This window comes from Cyrtonyx montezumae, unplaced genomic scaffold (genome assembly GCF_038088225.1).
Source record: "Cyrtonyx montezumae isolate F1298 unplaced genomic scaffold, pur_monq_1.0 scaffold_25, whole genome shotgun sequence".
In the NCBI taxonomy this organism is placed as follows: domain Eukaryota; kingdom Metazoa; phylum Chordata; class Aves; order Galliformes; family Odontophoridae; genus Cyrtonyx; species Cyrtonyx montezumae.
This window is the reverse complement of record NW_027071992.1, coordinates 1978987-1997130: the sequence shown is the minus strand read 5'-3', so window position 1 is coordinate 1997130 and position 18144 is coordinate 1978987. Positions and strand designations below refer to the sequence as shown.

The window sequence follows — 18144 nt, the reverse complement described above, 5'->3', positions numbered from 1 at the left end:
GTCCTAATCCCAATAGTTTCACATGTACTTGAAGCCAGGACCCAAGCCACTTCCATTTCTCAAACCTTTGTTTCTTACCTCAGTGACCTAGACTGGATACTTTAAATTCTACTTCTTCACCCTGGCTCCTTTTCACAGTCTCCTCCCCAGCAAATTCACCTTCACCTGCTGCACTCTGACTCTCATTTATCTTTTTTCTTTCATCTTCACAGTGCAACTCTTTCCAGTTTACATAATACTCAATTCCTTTCCCTGCTTTTCTTTTCACACTCTGCTCTAACATCACAATCCTTCTCTATTACTTTCACTTTTCCTGGTTCAAGCTTCACCTTCTCCATGTAGATGACTAATGGGAGTTGAAAGGCAGCAAGAACACAAGAAGTAGGTTCTTGCATTATGTTAATTCCCAGTTCAGCTTGAGCTGCAGGTACCAAGACCAGTGACTCCAAAACAAAGCCTAGGTTTACCCTCCAGTTCTGCAGTCTCTGTGGAAACTATTCAAATGCCCATCAAAAACAGTAGCTGCAAGTGGATCAACATATGCATAATTTACTTACTGCTAAGACTTCAAATGCCTGAGCATTACTAAAACAAGAATATTCTTACAGAGGAACCTGAACATGGTCCACTATGTTTTTTCAGAAGATCAGACTTGGCAAAACTGAAGACTATTTTTACAGAGCAGCAAAGCATACTACTGTCCATAAAGGCCATTCCTTATCAAAGTCTTAATCACTGTGCCAAAAGTAACAGGGCAATGAGTCCTCTTGAAGAAAAGGTCAGGAGAACTATTTTTAAATGCTACAGAACTTAAAGCTTCCTTCTCAAATGTTTTCAGTAAGACTGTTTCCAACACTATTTACACTGATCAAGCTTCATTTACTGCATGCATATATTTCACATGCACATTATTAAAAGATGAGCACCATAAAATCTAAGTGACTGATTTAGTGTCTTAGTAGTTAGAAATGATAATGTAGCTTTAAATTTTACCTTCTACACATATATATTTGTTTCTCCATTCAGCATCATTAGGTCTTGGAATAGCTTTGGCCTCACGAACTGAAATCATCTGATTGCTCCAACTAGGGAAAAGGAAAAGAAATTGCAGACCTTTTAACTCAATTCTGAGTTAATGTCTATTTACATCAATAAACTGTCATACTGCTCTGTCACAAGCCTGTATATTATAGACCTTTATGATAATGAGAACGTTAATATAAAGTACTATACCAAAGTAAGGAATGCTGGGTAGGAAACAAGAAAAAATTCCACAAACACTTAAGTATATTTATGAAAACATCTTCAAAACAGAACTTAAGATTTCCATGACAGTTTTTCTTTTTTATTCCAAAAAAACAAACAAACAAACAACCATTGTCAATTTGAACATGGAGTCCTGCATTTATTTCTAAACTCAAAACAAATTACAGTCCAATACATCTTTCAGGTGTTTCTTTGGAGAAGAATTTAAGAACAGAGAAAGACAAAGTATTTCACTAACATGCAATCAGTGATCAAGAGAGAAAAAGAAAGCATGCTTACAGATGAGCTTTCCCAGTGCTTATTAAGCTTATTAGAAAGTATTAATATTTAGTATATGTGGTAATGTAGATATGCTGCAACTACAACATTTAGGACAACACGAAGCTGCCTTTGAATGTAAGCTACTGCATTCTGCACAGTTTTACAACAATGAAACCATAGGAAATGACAACACTGAAACAGGAACAGCAGTGCAGTTCAGAGGGCAATCTTTATGAGGCTTGGCACAATAATATGCATAATGGCAGCCAGAGCAACACTTACAGTTTTATGATCTTAACCAGCCACTTTTCAGTTGTTCTTAACTAGGCCAGACAACTCCTGTGGCACAGCAAAAAGCCTAAAATTCCACCAACAGATCACAATACACCCCATCTACATGGGAATTAGAAATAGCAGGGTAGCATGCTGCTAGCTGAGTTGATGTTACGTACACCTGACTGGATCTCCTGCCTGTACCAGCCTTCTGACATAATGCAAAGATACAGGCAATGTAAATCATTAGTTAAGTTTGGAAGAACTCTGGGCCCCATAGGTCATAGAGCAGCTGTCATAACTTTACCAAGTCAGTAGCGATAAGACAGTTTACACTAGCTAAAAGACTGTGCCTGCAGATTCTAGAAATGGACTCATGATTAAAGCTACTTTTGAAAGTCAGCCTTCCACAGGGCATGTATATTGCTCTTCAGCAACAAACAAAACCCAGACAAAATTAAAAAAACAAGAAACTGCAACAGCTCCAGAACATTGGTTGTGACAGAAAGAAGCAAACAGTTCAGCTATTTGGCTGAAGTACTGTTTCACCTCACACAAACACTTTTGCTCTTGATATATTTTTTTCCTAGGTTATACATGGCTTGATCCTTCATCAAGTAATAAAAAACATCCATAATATACTGATTTTTAAGATGTAGTGATAAAAGATGTTTCTATCTGTTCAAAAATCTTTGTATAAAAACATGAAAACAACTGGTTTATCTCATTAAATCTTCTTCAACACTGCCTTGGTACCAAAACCAGTATGAATTAAAAGTGAATTACCAACAGCAAATGATTTGCTAATTGATTTAAATCACTTCCACACAACTTCACGATTGCCAATGCAGAGCGAGTACTCTAAATCTTTGTATTTTCATCCATAGGTTAACAACAACCATTTGAACAGCTATCTAAGACATCAGTCATTTCTGGTGTCATTGCCCACATCATGTATGTGCACCTCATGTAGAATGCAAGAATTTGATAGTAAACCAGGTGTGTATGAGTTAAAAGCTTGTATTTTCGGAAGTGTTACTATCTGTAAGGAGCTTTGGCTTATGAAATGTGTACAAACTGCAAACATATTTAACCTAATGTAGTGCTATTGAAGAATGTAACACTATTACCTAATTCTGCCCTGAAGGGAGCTGTCAGCAATTGTGTTTTATATTTTATCAAGACAACATAGCTCATTTTTGATCATGTCCACCGAAGATAACAAGGAATAGCCTTAACTTGAAACAAAAATTGTAAAAGCAGCACAGTCCCAGATGACAATCTTTAGTTCCCTAACAGTATTTTCAGTGCAGCAAGGCCTTACTTCAAGGTCTTACTATGTAAAATGGCAGCCAAGATGAAACCTGCTGCCTTCACTCACTGAGGCAGAAGTGAAATCAGACACTTTTTCAAAGAGGCCCTGGTAAACATGGACCAGTTTCCAAATACTTTCTTTCAAGAACACCTCTATACATTTTTATATGTTTCTATACTTTGTCAAACCCTCCATGAAAGTTAAAATGAAGTTATAAGCATACTTATAGCCAACTGTATCATGTGAAACATCATGCAGACTTGAACTCTACAGCAAGATAATTTCCAACTGTGTTGATAATGTTTAACTTTTGCCCTAACAGTTTTATCTATGCAGGAACTTCTACATCACAGTTTTGGTAGAAAGGAGGAGAAAATTTAATTCTTACATGCACAACAAAAAGCCCAGACTAAGACAGTGAAATGAGCAATGTACAAATACATAGTAACCTGCAGTATCTTTGAACACAAGGTGATAAAATGACTTCTGGCCATACTTGTTGGATCTATCCTGCTATCAAATATTATTCACTGCACCAAGAAAAATAAAATACACACTTTAACTGAAATGACCTATTAGTCATTGCAAGATTAAGGGGAAAATTTAAAATAATGTATCTCCACCTTGCTTTCATCTTCCTGATCAATACATGCAACAGTTTATCACCTGAGCAATCCAGGCAAATAATTTCAATTACTTATTCTGTTCAAACATCAAAAATCTTCATACACAATCTGATCATCACTGCTGACCATTACACACTGTTCTTTTAGCAAAATGGATCCTGGGTATTAAACTTTGTAGTGTTGTGTCCTGTACAATGGATAGGAATCTATAAGATTCAATTTTACAAAAATGGGAGTATCATTTTCTTTAGTAATCTTTTTAATCAAACACATTGCAATTCAATAGAGACAGTTAACTGGCACAGTACATGTTAGTTAGATATGACCTAACTTCACAGCCATATCATCTGAAATAAAATTGTTAAAAAAATGCATAAGAAGACTAGTAAATGTTTACAAGGAAAGGAAAATCATGAAAAATTGTACTGATTGCAGCAATGAAAAACAACAGCTCTATGAAAGATACAAACCCTGTGCTTTGTCTATTTAACACATAATTATTCCCACCTATCACACTGTTTCTACCAGGAGCCTCAAAGCAAAGTTATCATATACTATGTGGCACTATGTTTATTCTCACTGCCTTGGTACCACACACATACACACACAAACAAATATTTAAACATTTTTTGTCTGCCTTAATCTCAACATGGGCATTAATTTGGGTATTTCTTCTACAGAATTTTGAAAACTTCAAGACAAACACTCTTCTATTGAAGATTTAAAGTTATCAGGGATATACAGATGACCAAGTCAACAGTAACACTAAGTTTTACTTCCACAGTAATAAGAGTTAAAAGTAATGCACGTTACTGCATCAGATGTGACTTTTCCCAACCTGATTTCTCAGCTATAGACAATTTTCAAACAGAATTTGTAATGGATAATTGTTACGTTTTTAGGCAAAATATCATCAGTCCATCATTTAAATATTTTACAATTAATGCTGGAAAAGCTAGCCAGACATTCAAGACATCAAATACTTTTATCAGCATTCCTATTTTCCTATATTCTTTTCCATTTGTTTCTTCACTCAGTTATTAGTGCTGCATTATTGACTCTTCTAGGATCATAAAATCATGATACACTGAATTGAAGAAATGAAAACTTAGAATATTCTAAACACTAAGATGTGCTTATTACTTACTCAAATTCTGTGGCATAATATTTGAAGAAGCCTATTAGCAGTTCACCAAGACTTGACTCATTTTTTGAGAGGTAAGGAGGAATGGTACTTGGTGCCTGATGAACAAGATGCAGCTGCATAGTAGGATCAAAAGATTCCTGTAGAAAAAAAAATAAAAAATCAGAGAGTATGTTTATACAAACACACAAACAACCTTAATCTAGTTGCACATATTTTTTACAAAACAAAAGCTGCCCTTCATTTGTTTATCAGAAATTCAGGAAGAACTTAACAAGCAAAAGGTTGAATTATTCTTGTGCTCCTCTGTTAGATATTTAATCACTCCAATGAGCAGAATCATCTAGTATAGGAATCTCTGACATCATCCCTTGCCTTCAGTTCATTGAAGAATATTAACATGGGAAAATCTCTGAACTGGACTTGTGTTTACAAGCTATTAGAACAGCATGAGCAGAGGAGAGGAATAGTAAGATAGCCTACACCAAGCTGAATGCAGCTGAACTAATAAAGTGTAGGTGAAGATAATTCAGTTGTATACAAGTTACCATAACTGCAATATAGAAACACTCAATCCAAAAGGAAGACTTTATTTCTTTTTCTCACAGCATAAACTTGCATTTCAAGCCTACTAACTCTAATATAAACCTGCACTCTGCCATATAATTATTTTAAAGCAGTATTATCTTCGATACTCAAGCTACCTGAAAGAATAAAAAGCGACTTAACACAAAAAAACTGAATACAGAATGCGACATTTAAGTTAAGTACATTTTTCTTTCAGAAGTGGTAATGACCTAAGCTATTACAGGATCTCCAGAGATCACGTCTGAAAATCTAACACAGAAGCAAGTTCTGTATAAGCTTCAGAACAGGCTGACACATTTTGAGGGCTACTCCCATCTATCCCATCTGGCTGGACAGCCAGGAATCCCCAGAATCTAATTCCATGACTAATATGCTTCAGCGCTCCTGCAAAAAGTCAGCTTGGTGCCAGTTGGACTAGATGCCACACAGCAATAGAATGCACAGGTGGGCAGATCTGGTGGCACTCCAGGACTTCTCACCCTTCACATATGTGGTACTGATATATTGAGTCACAGAATTTGCCTTTTGTTTCTTGTTCAAGATATACATGGCACCTATGATCTAAAGCAAGTAGTTTCCTTCAAAGCACAAAAGTATTTTCAGGTTGCAGAAAGAGCTGCAGCAGTGATTTCTGTAGAAAAACAGACTAAGAAAGGTGGCTTGTTTCTGAAGAAGCTAAGTGGTATTTATGTGCAGTAACAACAAGAAAAATCACACATTTTCTTAGGAAATTAGGATTTGCTTATGCTCCATAGTTATTACAACATACAAGACCAAAATCATATTGTTGTATTTCTCATTTTCATTTTCTTTTCAATATCAGTTTTCAGAAGCTGTGACTTTGCAGCACATTTTAAATACTTGACTATACTCCTAATAGAGAGAGTAAATGAAAATGTATTTGTGAACTTCCAGAATGCATTCTTAACATCTTAATCCACAGTTCTGATTTAGTTCTAAGGCAATCACGTATAGAATACTCTTTTAATTTTATTACTAATCCTATAATGTTTAGTTCATTCTCCTAAGGCAAGATAACAAACAAAAAAATGTGCTGAGATAGGGTAAAAATGGTATTCTTACAGCAGTATTCTGGAAACACAGGAATTTGAAAATGATTTAACACTTTCACATATGAAAACTTGCATTTGTACATGCTCATTAGCAGTTTCAGAGTTATGGTATTGTATACATTTTTGCTTTGCTCATTTAAATCATTCATACTTGTAAAGTACTCTGAAGACATTTATGCAGTTCAACCACTACAATTTGAATTATTATTACAAACAAGTATATGTTACTGATTCTCATAAGTGTTTTCTTTAAATTACATGCTACATAGACTTAAAATACTACAGCATATAAAATTTGGGCAAATATAATTAGCAAATTTAGTAATTAAAAGAAAAAAATCTAGGAGATAAACCTAAACATACAAGAACAGCTCCAGATGCTTTTCGGCAATGTTTTCAGCAAAAACGGGGAAAAATCAGAGAAAAAATAAATACCACCAAAATTTATCAGAGGTATACTTGAGAAGAGTTACAAAACAGGAATAAATAAAAACTTTTACTTCCTATTAGCTCAAAGCCTTCGGCATCTCAATTATCCTAATTATCCAAGATGGCTGACACCATATATTTTCTCCCTGAAATACAGCATTATGAAATACTCCCTTTTCAGTATTACAGCGAGTGTATGCAAAAGAAAGAGTAGCTTTCTAACACTATCTCCACAAAATTATTAGCAACAGTAAAAAAACAACCATACAGAGACATCAAGATACAGCAACAATGAATAAAGAAAAATATGAAAACAATGAATAAAAGAAAAAGCAGCTGAAATGAAAATGTTAGGAGGAAGGCATGAAGAATTTTTCTAGATAAATGATGACATTGGACATTCAGCAACAGTTCCGTCCTCAAACAAATACTGAAGAGATATGTGGGAATACAAAAAGTATATTTAGAGCTGCAGCTGTGGAACAGGACAAACAGCATGAGAAAGGAAGGCTGAGAACCAAGGACACTTCCAGAAGAAGAGGAAAACAAGTTCAAGTAAGCTGCGTGATATCAGGCCCTAATTGGAGGAAGAGTGCATGGCTTGGGAAGATTCACAGCCCTGATTGGATAACCGCCTGTATGCACGGTTAAGGACTGTTTTGGGAAGTTACATTGTTGGTATGTAAAGGCGGGTGGGAAAGTTACAAGAGAGAAATTGTGTATATAAGGGATGTTAAAACCTGTAATAAACAATTCGGATCGTTCACATCTGAGTTCGTGCCTGAGACACTGCAGAGATAAGCTATTATTTTTAGGTAAGGAATTAGATAAAAGCTCACTAATTATAGTCGTAATTCTGCATAGGATCAAAAGCAGACAGATTCACAGAGTTCTCTGGAAAGAACAAAGTATGATCTGGATACAGCCACAGACGCTATGCCAGAATGGCATTACAATTCTGTGAGGTCTCAAATGTCTCATAGCAAACATACATTACTCAGTCTCTGAAATAAAAAATATCAGGCAACTCAACACCTGTTGGAAGGTACACAAAACTGAAATGCCACAGTTGGATAGAACCAACACTACAACCACGGTTGAAGAAGATACAGGGATATTTTAAGGTCAGCATAGGGAGAATTAGGTCAGTAGCTGTCATTAGCACGCATTTCTGACTGAGTGAAGTCTTCTCTTATAAAGTAAGTTTTTTTCACTAAAGAAGTGATCAAAAGAAGCAAATAACCCTTTTTACACTCAAGTTTATTCTATCAATGACCAGGGTTACAAACTGTTTAATTTAACCCATTACAGACACTTAAGAATTCATATAGTTTAGATAAATAGTTTCATATACATACATGATGTAGAAAATATGTAAGAAATACTTACAGGGTATTTTTTTTGAAGGGACGGAAGGATGGGTTCAGGTAGGGCTATAAAAAAAAGTTCGAAGTTGATGATTCATGTAATTCATAAGAAACAATATCACTAATTACCTTAAAGGGCTGGTCTGAAATGCTATCTTAAAAACATCTACTATGAACTTCACTTGCATGTATTATGGAAAGTAAAAGTTATTCCACAATATTTATATTACTTGATTTTGTATGTAATTGTATAAGGAGTTAATTCAGCTCAGGGCAGACACTGCTACTAAGACAGTTATTTGCAGTAGGCACAAAAAATCTACAGCAGCTGGGTACTATTTGACTTTGAAAATTAATGCTAATTAATCATTTTAAGAAATTAGTCTGTATTTCCAAAAGGTAAATCATAACTTCACTCATTTTTCCCCCCTAGATTTAATATGATTCTGCCAAAGCACAGGAAATCTCTGTATGCAGCGTAAGTACACACTCTTCAGCTGCTAAATATGTAAAGTCTTGAAGATAACTTGAACATAAAACTCCCAGTACTTAGTAGCTGTTCCTATTTATATAACATAAATAAATAGTTATGCTCTTAACTGGTCTACTAAACAGCAAACAGGACATTAAGATCATACAGGCAATAATGATACTAGCACAACACAGACTAAACAGTTGTAACTTTTATCAGTCACTAACAGGGAAAACAAAACTGCACAATAAAAGAGAGAAAAAATTATCTCCCAGATCTGATGGTGCTAAAAGTGATCAGAAAAAAATCCCAAAGTATCAACATCCTTATAAAGAATTAGAGCATGAACAGCACTATTAGTACAGTTCTTGTACTAAAGCTTTAATATTACCGCGTAGCATCTCTTTTTACACAGTTATGTACATCATTCACCAGCAAAAATGGTAATTAAGTTAAGCATACAGGACCTTGACTTGGGACCTAATTCAACCTTCAAACAAGGTCTCACAGGGGAAAAGATGTTAAAGAATCCCTCTTGCAGTATTACATCAGCAGAAATCTCACTGCATGCTTGGGATACCTTCAAGAAGTGTAATATATGAACTAGCAGTTGCTTGAATAACCATTTTGTTTGTGGGTGTTTACAAACAGGAAAGAATATTTTACTTCTATGTGATTTGGAATATTTTCCTATCCTCTGCCATAATGAAAGAAATGGTTACAAGACCTAGGCAATGTGAGTAATTAAGATATTTCATCTGGGTCTGTATAATAAACCGAGAGGAAGGAGACATGGAAAAATTACTTGCCACTAGCATTTGCCACAAGTTACTGTTTTCCCAGTTTATAGAGACAGCTGGACCTGCTACCTGGAGGAAGGTTCATGCATAAGATATTGATGCATTTAAGAAATAAACTCAGCCAAGGCTCTAAGTTTTCTGCACGAGTATGAAAACATGGTAATGAATAAGAACTAAAGGAAAACAGTTTGCCTGGGGAAGACAGGGACACTATCTCCTGCTAAAGGAAGTTTTTATTTTAAATTCTTTTCTTCCCTAGTACTATCAACAAAAGCCTCATTAGAAAATTGTGTGACTGAGACATAAGCTGCTTTCAATATTATCACATACATGTAGTAGAAGTGAAAACAAAAAACAAACAAAAAAACCCTGAAATTTGCAGGAATAAAATATTAGGTGCTAGATGCATGACCACACCAACTGCTGTTACTCCTTATGAAACTGACTGATCGCACAGACTTCCATGAAAATAATTATTCAAACTTTCTTCTCTCCCAGACAGCTATGGCAGCTGCCGCAAATGACTACAGCAAGTGCTCTCGTGCTTGCAAAACTGTTAACATTACTTCAGGCCCTTACGTTTACACTTGCTCTTACTTTTGTACTCTGATGCACAGACCAACAATGGGATGATGTCTGTAAACAGCATTCAATAGAAGAAATTCCACAACCCTGTCAGTGTCCAGTTACTGCTACATGCTGAGAATAAATTGCCAACTGAAAAGGGCAGTTTCCACTAGAAGCATTATTAACCACTAAATCAAGTCATTCTTAAGATGTTCACTAATTGCTAAACAACATACTTTCCACCTTTCCTGCTTTGGCTTCACCTTTACATAGTAATCTTTGTATCCTAATGTAGCTCCAAACATTTTCAATCTTGCACGTAAAAATCACTTCAGCTTTTCAAACCTCACTGTCATTCCACCTCCTCCACATCAATCATATATGTATATATATATTTGCATTTTATTAATAATCTACACAGAAGTACCCAGTTGCCTAAAGTATAGGTTTGGTGCTGTGACAACAGACTCGATGTCTTCTTTCCACAGAAACAAATATACCTATGGAAATCCACCACAACAGATGTAGAGAAAACACCATACATGACAGACAACCTTATGTTCTACTGTCCTTGGGATTTGTACGTTAACAGTATGCATGTGGTGTAGGCAAAAAGTTAACAGAGCCAACTGGATCCCAAACACATAAACATCCTCCTAGGTCCTCTACTACAGATACTGTTCAGCTGTAAGGAAACTACCAGCTTGAGTGAACTGTCATAAAAAAAGCTTTCCACCCGATAAGCGAGCGGGTGTAGTGTGATCTTGAAACTTAATAGTTGGCTATTCATTCTATAATAATTATTTTCACTCCAGGTCAAATAAGCTGTCAGATTTAAACACTGCATCTTTCCAATGGTTTAAAAAAAAAAAAAGAAGAAGTTAAAGTAAAGTGAAAGATTTTGCAATTGAGTCAAGGTAAAACCAGACATATATACAGACTGGGAGAAGAACTCCTTGACAGTAGCCCTGCTGAGGGGCTTAGGGGTCCTGGTTGATGAAAGACTAAATGTGAGTCAGCAGTATACACTTGAAGCCCAGAAGGCCAGTGGTATCCTGGGCTCCATCAAGGGGTGGCCACCAGGGACGGGGAGGTGATTGTTCCCCTCTTCTCTGCTCTCATGAGGCCCCAGTTGGAGTACTGTATGTAACCAAGTATAGGGCCCCCAACACAGGAAGGATGTGGAGCTGTTGGAGAGGATCCAGTGGAAGGCCATGAAGACAATCCAAGTGCTGGAGGACCTCTACTAAGACAGGCTGAAGGAACTGGGCTTGTTCAGCCTAGAAAATAGAATGTTGCAGGGAGACCTCATAGTGGCCTTCCAATATTTAAAGGGACTTTATAAACATGAGGGAAAAACTTATAACAAGGATTGATAGGAATAGGACAAGGGGGGATGGTTTTAAACAAAAAGGGAGATTGCATCAGATGCTGGGAAAGCTTTTTTACTGAGAGAGTGGTGAGGTGTTGGAACAGGTTGCCCAAAGAAGATGCCAACGCCCCATCCCTGAAGGTGTTCAAAGCCAGGTTGGTTGGGGCCCTGGGCACTCTGATCCAGTACCTGATGTAGTGCTTGACAACACTGCCTTTGGCAGGGGGGTTGGAACTCAATGATCCTTGAGATCCTTTACAATCCAAGCCATTCGATGATTCATATGATTCAAAAATGGAAAAAAATCCATAATAAAATAAATAAAATAAAAAACCTACAACAACTGACAAAAAATGTTGAAATGAGTTTAAAGGACTATTAGTATATTAAAAAAAAAACAACCACAAAACAAAGATGCAGAATTAAGCAGCAAAACACAAATTTTACGTGTGAACTGACAGGAATTAAGAAAATAGTTTCACAGGTTTGTTACTCCAGATGACGTGCTCTTCAGTGGTTTCTTGTCCTCCTTTCTGGAATTACTTATCTCACAACAAGAAATGAAGAAACTCATATTGGGTTAAATGACCTTTCATGTGATTCCTTAAGTTTTAAGCAAGAATTGCAAACTGCAGAATTACAAAAGTAGATTTCCTCTGGTGACAGAAAGTGACAGGGGAAAGCTTATTTCAAACTATTCTTCAGTAACATTTTTAGACTGTATGGCTTTCTTGAATTCTCAGCAGGGATCCTCAGACCTTCAGGTAAAGCTCTCCTGCTCCAAACAGATGCTGAATGTTTCAACACACTGCAGACATAAGAAAAAGATGCTGCCCCTTGCAGTAAAATCCCCCAACTTCTAATGGTCTTCAACATCAGTCACTTTACAGAAGGAAATCTCACATCAGAGCAAAGTCTAACCACATGGTGCATCTCTTCCACATTCAGTCCTTCGCACTTAAGAACAAGGAAAATTGATGTCACATTATTTGTCTCCAAATTTGTTTGAAAGCTCCCAAATTAAAAAAAAAAAAAAAGTTATTTTTCAAGCTTAGAACTTTTCAACACAGGCACATTTTTCAGAAACTAGAGCTTGAGTTTATTTTAAAAACTGTCCTGCAAATTCTATGTTGTTTTTTTTTTTTCTTCCTTTTTTCTCTTTAAACTCAGTAACTGCCTCCAGAGAGTAGGTCCACTTTTTATATCAAATCACAGCACGTGGGGAATGGAGTATAATCACTTCCTTTTCAGATTTTTCTGTGCGGAAGATAATTTCTGCCAGTGTTTAACTTTTTTAAAGAGAAAATTACACAAATATAAACTTCAAAAATGACAGTTATAACATGTAAAAACATACTTACTCTGTAAATAGTGCAAAACCATCAGTACAAGACTATAGCTGCTTAAAGTACCACGGCTGGCATCATTTATGTCATGAAAACTTGCCCACTTCTTAACAACCAGTACTAATGGACGAACACGTTTCTCAACTGTAAATAAAAGAAATACTTCTCAAAAAAAGCACATTCAATTAGACAGCAACAGCCAATTTTTGCTTCTTCTTGACCAAAATTACACTATTCTTGAATTCTGAAGTTACCTTTTGCAAACTTTTAATAGAATGTACATAATCATTCTACAACTTCCATCCATCTTACAAAAGTCACAAAAAACATTTGCATTTGAAAAATTGTCACTTGAGTGGTAAGATTCACAGATATCTAGCCAGCATAACTCTTGCAATGTAACTTGCAGGTAAGACAAAACTGGGTGCACCAGTTAATGAAGCAGTGCTGCATTCTAAGTTCTTTCCAGTTTATTGCATGAATCCCCTGAATTGACTTACCGTCAGGACAGACCAAAGGCAGGTCTTTTATATTTATAGCATATGAACTTTGAAAGTAGGAAAAACAATTTTTATGACTAAAAGCCACTGAGATTATGTTTAAGTTTTCTTTGAGGTCCATTAAAGCAGTAAGCATGCACTCAAATCTTAATTTTGTAATTTTCTTTGGTTTAAGTACATTTCTTTTCTACATCAATGCACACAGCATGAGGAACAAGAGGATTCAGAAGCATTGCCTCAGTTCCAGAACTATGATTCAACTGGCAAGACATGGTGAGAAGTGTCCTGCGATGTCTATCAGAGCAGATAGCCCTGCACTTTTTAGGAGGGAGAGACAGGGAAGGTGAGGTGGGGTGGTGCTATATGTAACGGAGAAGCTAAGCTGTACGGTGCTTGGCACTGGCAGTGATACAGTTGAGAACCTCTACTGCTGTGACATTCTACTATATAGACCATCCAGACAGCAGAACAACACTGACATATTACTTTATAAAAAACAAGAGGGTATCTCTACATCAGCTGCCCTCGTCCTTAAAAATGATTTCAATTTTCCAGATGTTCACTAGAAAAACCACACACTTGCTACATAAAGGTCGAGGAAATTCTGAACACACACTGATGATAACTTCCTGGTCAAGGTACTATAGGGTACCTACTAGGAAAGATGCCCTGCTAGATTTGATTCTTGTAAAGAGAAGGTCTTACAGGCAAAGTGTAAATTCTTTTCATTGTGGTGACAGTGGAGATGAAATAGCTGAGTTCAAAATCTTTGGCAACGGTAGGAAAAGGGACAGTAAAACTTCAATCATGGATGGGGGCAGAGCAAACTTAATTAGTTGTCCTGGCCTTAAAGAGGGTACCTAGGCAGAATGAAAGGAAAGATGGGACAGTAGGACACCTTCCACTCCTTTTAACATCTAGATTCTTATCTGCCATACAGCTAGTTATTTGTGAGAAATCTGCGGCAGAAGCTAGGAACAATTATATAAGCATTTGATATAAACCCTTACCCACAGCCATAAATTGAAAACTTTTTCCTACTCTTTTAAAACTCAGAATTAAATTCCTTTCTAGACAAAGATGTACAAAAGAATTATACTTAGTAGCTTATCCTGAGCAAGAGTTAGACTGCGATAATAAAATGAAAATGGAACACTGAAATGGCTTGCTTTGAAATCTTATTCAAAATTAACCAGTAAAGGTCACTTGATAGCTTCCTACACCTACAACTCCCTTGGAATGAAGATCTCGAGTACTGTGTCCAGTTATGGGCTCCCCAGTTAAAGAAAGACAGGGAACTACTGGACAGAGTACAGTGTAAGGTCATAAAGACAATCGGGGTCCTGGAGAGACGTGGGACTGTTCATCCTGGGAAAAAAAAAACAGTCTGAGAGAAGACCTTATTGATGCTTATAGATATGCAAAAGGCAGGAGAGAAGTGAATAGGGCCTGTCTCTTTTCAGTACTGCGGAACAAGGGGCAATGGACATAAACTGGAACACAGAAATTTCACATGAACATGAGGGAAAACTTCTTTACTGTGAGTGATAAAGCACTGGAATGGGCTGCCCAGAGAGGTTGTACAGTCTCCTTCTGAGGAAATAATGAAAACTCACCTGGACACTTTCCTATGTAACCTACTCTAGGGAATATGCTTTAGCAGTGGGTTGAATTAGATGATCTCCAGAGATCCCTTCCACCCACTTTCATTCTGTAATTAGCCTGAAATTTGTTTCTTATGTAAGAATCTGCTACAAAACATTATGGTGCCAACTATGAAAAACTTAAGTTTACTAGACTCCTATTACTTCCCATTAAGGAGCCTGTTTCGCAATCCTCTCTGAAACACAAACTCTTGAGGAGTCACAGCCCATATTATTTTGTAGTGAGTATAAGAACTGAAGCAGCATTCTGCATTTTTCCAAGAAAAGACTCTGAAGAACATACAGCTACAGCTAGCTTAACAGTCATACGCGGCAATTAATGACTGTCAGGACACAAAAGAAAGGGAACAGAACAATGTCCTTGACACCCTTCCCCTCCCTCATTACCTACAGAAAACTGAAGTAAATCCTTACGAGATATGTGGACCTTAGTATGAAGAATATTTGTTACCTTCTGTATATTACAGTATTTGATTAGAAACATATCTAGTGGACACATCCAGGCATGTCCAACCTGTGGCCCACCAAGAGCCCAACATGGCTGGCAATATGGCCATCCCTGTGTCCCAAGCTACAGAGGCAATACCTCTTTATTATAGAGTGGGCCTAGGCATGCTCCTATCACTCAGCAACAACCAAATCGGTGTGCTATTAACACTGTCCTCTGAAAACAGAGCTGATTCAAGTGATGGCAAATAACTGTAAGCAGTCTGATACACTGGCTGCCTACAGTACTGTGAACAGTGAAGAATACACAGCTGTGCTTTACATTTCAATAGACAAGTTTGAAAATAAGTTTTAAGACTTGAAAGCAAATTGATTTCTGCTTGTGACACTATTTTCAGTTGATATAAATAGATTACCTACATATTTTCAAAAATATTCAGATATTCAACTCAAAAATCTCTGATCATGTCTCTTTAACGAACTTTAAGACTTCTCTTACCAGGGAAAAATATCCTTTGCTTCACAACCACATCTTATCCATGTCACTGCTTTCTGGCAGTACACGTATTTGTGAATAGTTGTCCAGGACCCTTCCTCAAGGTTTACGTACAGGAAGAGTGAAATTTCAGCAAAAATCATTTTGAGGGCTAAGAACTGTAACCACTTCCACTGAACCAGACTGATGTGTTAATTTCAGAAAAACACGATCAAATATCCCACTAGCTTTCTGGTTTTGTTCTCTTTATTATTTTAAGAAAAATATTAAAAAATAAAAAGCTTTGTTACTTATGAATTAACAATACTATACATTTTACAAGGGCTGCTCTGAGAGTAATGCCTCTTGTTATACAATGTTGGTCCACAATGTCAGAAGCAGATAGTGGTACAGCAGTAGAGGTTGAACATAGTCATCAGTATTCCCTTATTTTGTTGCTGTGTGACAGATGGCAGCAGGGGGGCAATCTGATAAAGTGGCACCTGACATGGAAGCGTATATGGAGCAAAGGTGTAGAATCGAGTTGCTCCGTGTAGAAAAAAAAATGCACCTACTGAAATTGACACGTGCTGAGCATTTTTGGAGATCAAACAGCTGATGTGTGCACAGTGAGGCAGTGGGTGGTGTCTTTCAGCAGTGGCAACAGTGGATCACCTCCACTGGTGCAGATTTAAAAATTTGAATGATTTAAATGAGCATGAAGGCTCATTCATCTCAGGTGACAATGCATAACTAATGGTGGCAACTATCTGCTGAAAAATAGTGTTTTGTAACTGAGAATTTGCTTTGTCAATCAGTGCTATTGCATGCTTTGTATTTGTTATAATTGTCATGAAAATAAATAGGAGGCATTACTTCTGGAGCAACACGAGGTCCAAGACATTTCCTTTTCACTCAACGCAGCTAGGCAAGTCCGTAGGCTGGCCACCCACTGTTTAATCCACACATTTAAAGTGAGCAAGAAATTTAGCTTCAATCAAACTCATGTAGCTAACTGATAATTTTATATAGTTCCTTACTGAATTGCATTTTCATCGTGTATCAACACTAAAATACAAACTAAGAAAGCATGGTAAATTTACTGAAACAAGGAAATAAAGTAAAAACTTACTGTATGCATAGGTTCTCAGAAGGAATGTATTTCTTATTCCTACAATATTGTTTACATTCAAGTCAAACTCCACACAGCTGTTAGAAAAAATTAAAAAAAAAATCAATAACTATGTACTAATTCCAAAAATATTTATTACCAACCAAGTGACAGAAGTAAAGAAATGCACCCTTAAGATAGCAATACTTTAGAAGCCTCCCAAACAATGGAAATCATACATTTTGATTTTTTACTCCAGTTTCGTCTACAGTAGTTGAATTACTTACAAACTTCAATTGCATTATCAAATTCAGCTGTATTTATGGAGAATATATACAGATACAAATTTAGAAACCAGAACAGCTTAACATATACTTGTTAAAATTTTAACAAATCTTTCTCCTAAATAGAATTCCAATACATGATTTACTATTGACACATTTGATGCTAGCAAGGATTGTTCAGCATATTCATTCAACACATCGTGCCACTGAACTGAAAAGGATATGTAACTGGAAGAGGTCAAAATGTGAAGAATCTCTTTGTTGCAGTGACGATTAGGGATAATCAGTAAGCACTTTGAAATGAATATTTTTTACTAGTAAATAGTGCATTTGAAAAAATGGTGAAAAAATAATAAATATCAATCAAATATTCAGAGCACAGGATTTTTAATAACAGTTTCATATAATTAAAAGAAATGATGCAAACAAGCATTACCTGCTGTACCTGATCAACAATGAAATTTGAACCTCATACTGCCTACACCCATTAACTACCCATAGCACTCAAAAACCTATGAGGGTTGCTCCTAATGTAATGCCTCTTCAAAGGTTGTCAGTGGTATGGCAGTAAAGGTTGAACCTTGCAACCAATATTCCATTACATGTTGTTGACACATGGCAGATGGCAGCAGAAGGGCAATCTGAAAGAATGGCATCTGACTTGCTGAACTTTTATGGAGAGCAAACAGTGACGAGAGCAGAGCGAGGTGGCGAGTGGTATGTTTCAGCAGTGATGACAGGTCACATCCAGTGTGCATTTTTTT

The 18144-nt window shown here is 36.5% G+C and overlaps 2 protein-coding genes across 5 annotated transcripts in view; one reads left to right on the top strand and one right to left on the bottom strand.

The window, feature by feature from the left end:
* Positions 1-18144, top strand: part of SERINC5 (serine incorporator 5) — a 510096-nt gene that overhangs the window by 209909 nt on the left and 282043 nt on the right. The gene's annotated exons all lie outside the window — the stretch shown is intronic.
* The window catches only part of TENT2 (terminal nucleotidyltransferase 2), a 39642-nt gene that overhangs the window by 5387 nt on the left and 16111 nt on the right, over positions 1-18144 (bottom strand). For all 4 annotated transcript variants that reach the window (XM_065739807.1, XM_065739808.1, XM_065739809.1 and 1 more), the window contains exons 10-14: positions 17118-17194; positions 12915-13043; positions 8365-8408; positions 4889-5025; positions 994-1085 (exon numbers count right to left, since the gene is read on the bottom strand). In XM_065739807.1, the coding sequence (XP_065595879.1) occupies positions 994-1085; positions 4889-5025; positions 8365-8408; positions 12915-13043; positions 17118-17194 (479 nt within the window). The remainder of the gene's footprint in view (positions 1-993; positions 1086-4888; positions 5026-8364; positions 8409-12914; positions 13044-17117; positions 17195-18144) is intronic.